At 35.7% G+C, this 8,296-nt stretch overlaps 1 protein-coding gene across 2 annotated transcripts; it reads left to right on the forward strand.

Moving 5' to 3' along the window:
* The first annotated feature begins 252 nt into the window (after nucleotides 1–252).
* Nucleotides 253–5,272, forward strand: LOC132623558 (uncharacterized). 2 transcript variants are annotated; one of them, XM_060338338.1, is made up of 5 exons: nucleotides 253–819; nucleotides 3,820–4,048; nucleotides 4,121–4,243; nucleotides 4,316–4,819; nucleotides 4,897–5,272. In XM_060338338.1, exons 2-5 carry the CDS (start codon nucleotides 3,854–3,856, stop codon nucleotides 5,116–5,118), a joined length of 1,044 nt encoding a protein of 347 aa, XP_060194321.1. In that variant the 5' UTR covers nucleotides 253–819; nucleotides 3,820–3,853; the 3' UTR covers nucleotides 5,119–5,272. The 2 variants fall into 2 exon arrangements, with proteins under 2 accessions (XP_060194321.1, XP_060194320.1); XM_060338337.1 differs by lacking the exon at nucleotides 253–819 and having other exon boundaries at nucleotides 3,386–4,048.
* The last annotated feature ends 3,024 nt before the right edge of the window (nucleotides 5,273–8,296 follow it).

Here is an 8,296-nt window from a genome sequence, read left to right on the forward strand (position 1 = left end):
ATCACTAAGAAGCCCAAAAAGAGTTAAGTTGAAGGAGAAAAGGGCATAAAATTTCAGCCAAATCGAGCCCAACCAATCCACATTATTTTCGGACCAGCCCACAGTTTAAATTCAACAACTCAACCCAGCCCACATGTTTAAATTCGGCACCAGCCCATTACCCCTTCTACCCGAACCGACCGGCCCATTTCCGTTATTTCATCATCTAAGCCCTAATCTCTTCATCACAAAAAGACAGCAGCCGCACCTTGTCGTCTTCTCCTCTCTCTCCCTCTCCATTTCTGGCAAAAACCTAATTTTCTTTAGCCATGAACAGGCTTGTCTACCCATTTTCATACACGAAAACTTTGTCCCTACGTCCGCTTACCTGTGCGTTCTGTCGTTGACAGGGAAAATCTCCATTTTCTTGTTTCAAGGCGTGGATTGATCTTCAAAGACTAGGAGTGGTCGAACCATTTTCGGTAATACCCAAGCCAAATCACGTGAAGATCTGTTTGGATTTCAACGGATCCATTTTTGATTCGTTTTTTTTTTTTTTGAAAAACCGTAGAGCATAAATCCCGCCCAATTCGAACCCCAGCAAACCCTAAAAATTCTCCTACAAATATACGTTTCTTGACCCATTTAAGGGAGTTCTTTTTGGCCACCTCAATCCCCTGAAAATATCAATCAGTTTCTTTGTTTCTTGATATTGATTTGAAATACAAAACATTTTTTTGCTCTGTTGCTATTTCGAATCCGAGTGCATGCGAACTCGGAGATATTAATATTCGAGTGTGGATCCAACACCCCGCATCTTTTTCACTGCACCCGAAGAAGGTACTCTTTCTTTCTTTAAGCATTTTCAACAATTGTTTTGCTTTAGCAGTTTGTTTGTTAGAAGTAGTGTGGTTTGTTTAATCTTAAATGATTCTAGTTGATTACTATGAGTAGTACGTATTTGCTAATAGTGTTTAATATAATATATGTTGTATTTGTTGATTAAAACCATGTGTTAATTACAATATTGTTAGTTTAAGTTAGGTTAGTATGTGCTAATCGTTAAATCTTGTTTAGTTTATTCTTTAGGTATTAAATCTAATTATGCTTATCAGTATTCAATTTCTGCTTGTATGTGGTGCAGTTCTTTGTTTGAGTTAGGGTCATTATTGGAATGAATGGTCAGTATTGTGCTTTGTTTAACACCTGTTTGGTCTGTTGTTAATCTTAGATCCTGTTCAGATACATTTTTGTTGTATTTCTAACGAATCAAGCCTTTATTATGCTGTTAAGTAAGATTAAAGCATCAGTTCATGTCTAGGCCATGCTTAGATCTTACGTGTCTTGCTTAAGCTCTGTTTATGTTCTTAATCAATTTGTTGGTCACTATTATATGCCTATGTTCAACCTATCAGTGCATTTTGTGCTAGTATGTTCATGTGGGTAGGATTAGCAACTTGGTATTGAGTCTTGCGGTCTGTTTGTGACTAGTATAAGATCTGTCTGTGAATTGTTTGGTCTGATATGTTATAGTGTTGATTAATGGGAGATCTTTATTCAACTAATATTGGACTCAGGGCCTGCTAATTGGTAGGTGAGTATAGCATACCCATCTTATTGTAATTAGCATACCCACCATGTGTATGGATTAGGAGTTGAGATTCAAATGTTAGGCCTATTATAACGTCTTTAAATTCATCTCATATATGGGCTAAAGTGCATAATCACAATTAACTTATGGAAATTTTGCATCTATGCTTTTCGTTCGCTCTGTTGATGTTTATTTGAGCATCTATTCCTAGTATGAATCAAGTTAAAGACCTGCAAAGTGTAATACTTGAACAGTGAGGTGATGTTGGGATTTATATGAGATGTCGTCACTTGTTAGAATCGTATATATATTCTCCCATATAAATCTTATATTCTTCTTCCCTTTAAGATAGATAAGTACCCTTCTTTAGCATAAAATTGAGTCTGATTCTAAATGGCATATGCAGGAACTGTTCAGGTGTTCCTCTCCTGCATTTCTTTCTTAAAAATGATCTCTGTATGAATGCTAGCATGTATTTTATTTTAGATTCCAGTGAACTGCTGAGTTTCTGTTGCTACAGTATGTCCGTAGATGTTTTCCGAATACATTCACACTAAGTGTTGAGTCCCTGTTTGGTCTCCTCATGTCTGCTTGCTGCATTCGAGTTTCTTTATTCCTCTGTTAACTTAGCTTAAACACACATAATATATACACAATCCCCTGGTCTGTTTGGAATTTCGTATCATATATATCTTGTCTTATTTAGTGGCTACGTATATTTCTAATTCTTTATCTTTGTTTTTTTCCGCATGTGTACTTTGGGATCAAATTGGGGTCTTCGTAAAAGATCTCCGTGGCTACGAGAAGTCTCGTTTTGAGACTCAAACCGCAGCCCATTTTTCACCGTGTCACTCTCATCTTCTTCTGCATTCGATGTTGGGCTAAAGCCCAACGTAATAGTCCTCGCGGGTCAACCTCTATCAACCGTGCAAAAAATGATTTTGGGCCGAAGCCCATATGGCAGAACATATGGCAGCAGTATTGAAATTGGCCAAACCCGTTTAAACACATTTATTTCCGCTATTCTAATTTTGTGTATTCGATTGCTTGACTAACATTTTATCTTATTTTTGTTTCTTAGCTTAGATGAAACCTAGTGAAATACATGGGAATAGTTTATGATAACGGATAGTTAAAGTTCGAGTTTGCCCTAGAAATAATGTATTTAAAACAATTTAGAATTTATGATATTTGAATTTAGAACGCCCATTTTAGTGGGCTAATGGGGAATTTATTCCGGTGATAAGAGAAATATTTTGGTTCCTTCATGACTCTAGGAAAGTTTTTCTTTCAATTTGATAGGCTAATTGTACATTATTTAGGTATAGTATAGAAAATACTTTGGTTCATGTTTTGACTCTAAGAAGGCTGTTAATCGGATAAGTTGAATTGGGACGCTAGTTTGATATAATAACGAAATGTTTTAATTCATTTTTACGAAGCATTTAGTATATCTTTGAAAGAAAATGGGCCTTATTTCTGTATAATAACGGGAGTATTTTAATGCATCTTTTGAAAGAAAATAAGTTTTCAATGTTTCGAAGTCTTCATTCTCGCCAAGTGCCTAAATTAACCAAGGAAAGGTCTATTTATAAAATTATTTTTTAAATTTGCATTAGCCATCTATCTATCTTATTTGGTCATTTAATATATTTTTAAGCTGTTAAAATCAATTAATACCTAGTCATTAAGTTGTTTCAAATATTTATAAAATGTTGCACAATCCCGTACTTTCTTTGGTTTACTTATAACTAAGGTCTTTTATGCAAGTTATTATCTTTTCTACAAGTCTTATTTTAAATAGCACATTTATATTTCTATTAAAACCTTAGCAACACTTACAAGCTATTTTCTTATATATTTAAAATATTAGATTTGCATTTTTTAGCCCTAATTAATTAACATAAGTCCGGTCGGTTAACCATTGTTAATGGATCTTAAAGGATGCATAATACCTTCCCTTTAGATTAGTTGAACCCTTACCCAGATCTTTTTGGTTTCGTAGACTTTAAAAATGGAGTTAACTTTAGAAAATAACTTTAATTAACCCTAGGTGCCCTAATTCACCATAAATAATTAGGTGGCGACTTCCTAACTTTAATTAACCCCGGAATTACCGGGATGTTGCAAACCATTTTGACTCCGGTTAAAATGGGGTCTAACAGCTGCTACAAAAAAGAGAGATATTTGATGACATATTCTCACTTCATTCAGCCTGTAATTAATATGCCTTTTTGGCCTGATAATAGACATCCTACTGTTGCACCACTAGTGGTGAAACCAATGCCAGGCAGGCCCAAAAAGAAGAGAAGGAAAGAGCAAAATGAAACAAAGAAGTGTGGGAAATTACCTAAAAGTGGTATTACTATGACATGTGGTCTCTGCCATGTTAAGGGTCACAACAGAAGTGGGTGTCCTTTGAAAAATGTTGCTTCATTTGTTCCATCAAGTTCAACACCAAATGTGGGCAGACCAAAGGTAATGCACTATTGTATTGTGTGTCTTCTAATATTGGTTGTGTCTTCTAATATATGTGTGTTTGTATGTTAGAAAACAACAACTATTGAAGTTGAGCTTGCAATAGAGAGAGGAAGAGGCAAACCTAAGAAAAATACAGTTGCTGCTGAAGTTCCATCTGCAACTAACACAACACCAAATGTGGGCAGACCAAAGGTAATGTACTATTTTATTGTGTATCTTCTAATATTGGTTGTGTCTTCTAATATATGTGTGTTTGTATGTTAGAAAACAACAACTGTTGAAGTTGAGCCTGCAGTAAAGAGAGGGAGAGGCATACCTAAGAAAAATACAGTTACTAACACAACACCAATTGTGGCACATGAAACTTCTTCAAGAGTTGCTGAAAGTACAAAAAGAACCAGAGGTACTAAAGGTGGTAGAGGAAGTGGAAGGGGTGCGGGGAGAAATGTGGGAGGAGAAAAGGTTAATCACCTACTTGAAAGTTGGTTCAACTGCTCTGGAAGTACTACTACACCTGGTTCAACAGCTGCACCTAGTTCAACTGCTGCAACTAGAGGAAAAAGAAAAAGTGTGGGAACAAATGTGGGAGGGTATGTTAATCATCCACTTGAAAGTTGGTTCAACTGCTCTGGAAGTACAGTTGCACCTAGTTCAACTGCTGCAACTAGAGGAAAAGGAAAATGTGTGGCAAGAACAACACCATATAAAAGGCCAAGAGCGATGGGAGTAGGTGTGTTTCAAGCAAAGAATGGCTTCACAACTTTTAATGTAAGTATTGATACATTACTATATTGTACTGTTCTCTTAATAACAGTAACTTATGATTTATTTAATTTTTTAAATAGCCTGGACTGCCAAGTCAAAGAATAGTATCTACTGGACCAAAAATAATAATAAGATCAGCTGATGTAACTGGTGATATTGGTTTCAAACCAACAAGTACACTGAAGTGGAAGGGAGCTAAAGCACTCACAACAAGAAGGACTCAAGAGGTTAGAGATCAAGTAAGGGCTAAAGCAAGGCAAAGTACCAATCCTTCACTGCCAAGAGACCCATGGAAGATCTAATGTTAAGTGCCAGCTGGAAGTGTTGTATTTTGTTTGTTTTAAGCTACACTAAGACTTAATACTTTGAAGTGGTATTCAGAAGTACCATATGTTTTTTGTTATGTTGGAAATGGTACTAAATTCTGCTATTTACACCCAATGTTTAAGAAGTGTTTTGTTTATCCATGGTGCATTTGAGTGACAAAATTTGGTATATGAGAATGGTTTTGTTTGCTGAAATCTGGTGCAATTTGCTGCATTATGTGATCTTATTTTGCCCAACATTTACTCAAACAATACCAAAAGAAAGTTGTCAAAATTTAGTGAAAGAATTCTGGTGCATTTGAGTGACAAATTCCAGTGCATTTTGTCACTCAAAAAATTGTTAGGTTGTTATGGCATTTGAGAATGGTTTTGATGCTGAATTCTGGCACATTTGAGTGACAAATTCTGGTGCACTTTGAGAATGAAAAAAATTGTTTGGTTGTCGTGGCATTTGAGAATGGTTTTGTTTGCTGAAATCTGGTACAATTTGCTGCATTATGTGATCTTATTTAGCCCAACATTTACTCAAACAATACCAAAAGAAAGTTATCAAAATTTAGTGAAAGAACACAAATATGAGAAGTAGGATAAACTAAAACAAGTGTAGGTACAAGACCACCATTAAAATACCATTACAATGCTTCGTTACAATACCAAAATGTACCATCCAACAAAACACATCTAACTTAGCCTATCCGAGATCATTTAAGTACCATTACAACAAACAAAATGAGGTACTATTAACAGACCACTAGCTATTATGGCAACTTCATTTGATTTTTCTTCAAGTTGCCCATTTCGAATAAACTACTAAGATACACAACAAATAAACAAACCATCAAACACCAAAGTAAGTTTCTATTAAACCAACACCTCCTGCTTTTATTTTTTCTTGTCATATCCTTCTCTTTCAAATTACCCATCTCTTTTGAATCTTCAAGCTCATTCAAATCATCCTTCTCCTCTTTTGTATCTTCAAGATCATTCAACCCATCCTCCTCCTCTTTTGAATCTTCAAACTAATTCAACTAACCTTTATCTCTTGAATCTTGAAGCTCAATCAACTCACCTTTATCTATTGAATCTTTTGAATCTTGAAGCTCAATCAACTCACTGATGTTGAGATTATCATATTGAAGAGTAAGACTTTCAACCTCATCCAACTGAATTTTCTCCTTAGAATTTTCTCCTTAGGTTCAACTGAATTCATGTCGACATTATCATATTTCATCTTAAGACTTTCAAGCTCATCCAAATGCAGCCGAACATGCTCGTAATTTTCTTGTAACTCTTTGATTTTGTTCACCAATCTTGGAATAATAAACCTTGATCTTTGATCAACTCTCTCCGTGTCTCTCCATCTGAAAAAATTGCACTTCGTTGGCTGAAATTTGAAGAATACAGTCACTTGAAATTAACACTTAACACTAAAATTAATCAACCAAATTAGAATATGAGCACAAACCTCATGGTGAGGACAAGACCAAAATCTCCTTCCGGGATTGCGATCAGACCAAGAAGTCTGCATTTTCAGCAAAATGCCATGTTTGCATCGCACTACAGAATTGAGCATAGGATCTTCTTCGTCCATACACAGCTTATTCAACAAGTGGTTCGCCATTCCTAACCCTAAAATTTCATACACAGAAATTGGGGAAGAAAATTAAAACCCTAAACTAGAAATTCGACATTAGATGGAGAAAGGATAACGAATTTAGACAGTAATTTACTTACCTCGTCGAAAAAGATGAGAATTTAAGACCAAAAAATAATTTGAGTTCTTCAATTTGGGTGTATAATCGGTTGAGTATAGGATGAAGAATGTAGTGTACTTTACACGATGGGTCTTCACATAAGCTTTGTGATGATACGTGGTAGTTTCCCATTCTTGAAAAATTATGTTTTTTTACGTCCTACGCGCTTCACATATTTGATCTCACGCACTAGTCCAGGTCAGCACAAAAGGTTCAAATACTTACAGGAAAATATAGTTTAGGGGGGTAATAGGACCCCTTGAAAGGAAAGGTGTATCCTAGAAAATTTGGTACAAGTTGGGGGGAGAGGGTAACAATGCCTTATCCCTAAATAAAAAAGGTATTAGAGTACTAAAAATAACAAGAAGAGTCAAACTCAAAGTCTACGTAACCCATCACATATTCATATTGTACAAAGTTATATTTATAAAATATATAAATAACAATTTCTAAGTTCTAAATTCTAATAAGCATTACTAATAATTGAAAGCATTGGATAATTAGTACTTAATAAATATTCTTGGAATAATAGTTGTGGTTTGAGACTTGATTAGAAAAATGATGTAATATTGTCTTGTAAATATTTATGTTAGAAAATTTTTAGTTTAGAATTTAGATTAGAAAAATATTTTCTTAAAAGGTGGGCCGGCTCAACTTGGCCTGCGGCCCATGTAGGGCTGAGCTAACTATTTTGAGGCTCCTCGAAGTGGTGGGCCGACCTAGCCTAGACCGTCAAGTTCCAAAGAGCGTGTGAGCTGGTCTAGGCTGGGATGGGCTAGCCCATATTGACAACTCTAACTAAAGGCATAGTAGGATATACGTAATAAATGATTTCTTGTTTTGCCAAAACGACTATTATTAATTGGGACTCGGGAAGCAACATTGTTAATGTCACGCCCCAAAACCCACCCTAGACGTGACCGGAAACCGACGTCATGAACAACATCGGAAGAACCTAAACAATATAATAACAATACTTGAACCCGCCAGGTTCAACATTCGCCTCCAACAGTTTATAATATAAAGGTAGATAAATCATGCACATAAGAATTAAATCAGCGGAAGTTTTTAGTTATCTATACTTGTCAAACATAACAGCGTGCCCAAGAGTTAATCAATAACTCAATAACTACCCACAAATGTATACTAGGGAGCTTCTAAGATAAAGGAATAATAGTCTGACTCATCGGGACGCAGCCCGGACAACTAATGTAATAAATAAGCAAATCAATAGGGGGTCCCACGAATGAATGTGTGGGCTCACCAAATTAGCCGCAACAGCAAGTCCTTCCTAAGCACTGGGAGTATCAAAAATATGCTCTTCTCCGTTACCTAACATACCATCAAAAACAATAATGGTATGCCTGAGTACTTCATACTCAGTGAGTGCCTCGGGGAGA

The sequence above is a fragment of the Lycium barbarum genome, chromosome 12 (genome assembly GCF_019175385.1).
Source record: "Lycium barbarum isolate Lr01 chromosome 12, ASM1917538v2, whole genome shotgun sequence".
Lineage (NCBI taxonomy): Eukaryota > Viridiplantae > Streptophyta > Magnoliopsida > Solanales > Solanaceae > Lycium > Lycium barbarum.

Coding starts and splice junctions, on each gene's coding strand:
- LOC132623558 (XM_060338337.1), top strand. CDS start 3,692: ATGTTGCAAACCATTTTGACTCCGGTTAAAATGGGGTCTAACAGCTGC. Junction 4,049..4,120: donor CAAATGTGGGCAGACCAAAG/GTAATGCACTAT, acceptor TTTGTATGTTAG/AAAACAACAACTATTGAAGT. Junction 4,244..4,315: donor CAAATGTGGGCAGACCAAAG/GTAATGTACTAT, acceptor TTTGTATGTTAG/AAAACAACAACTGTTGAAGT.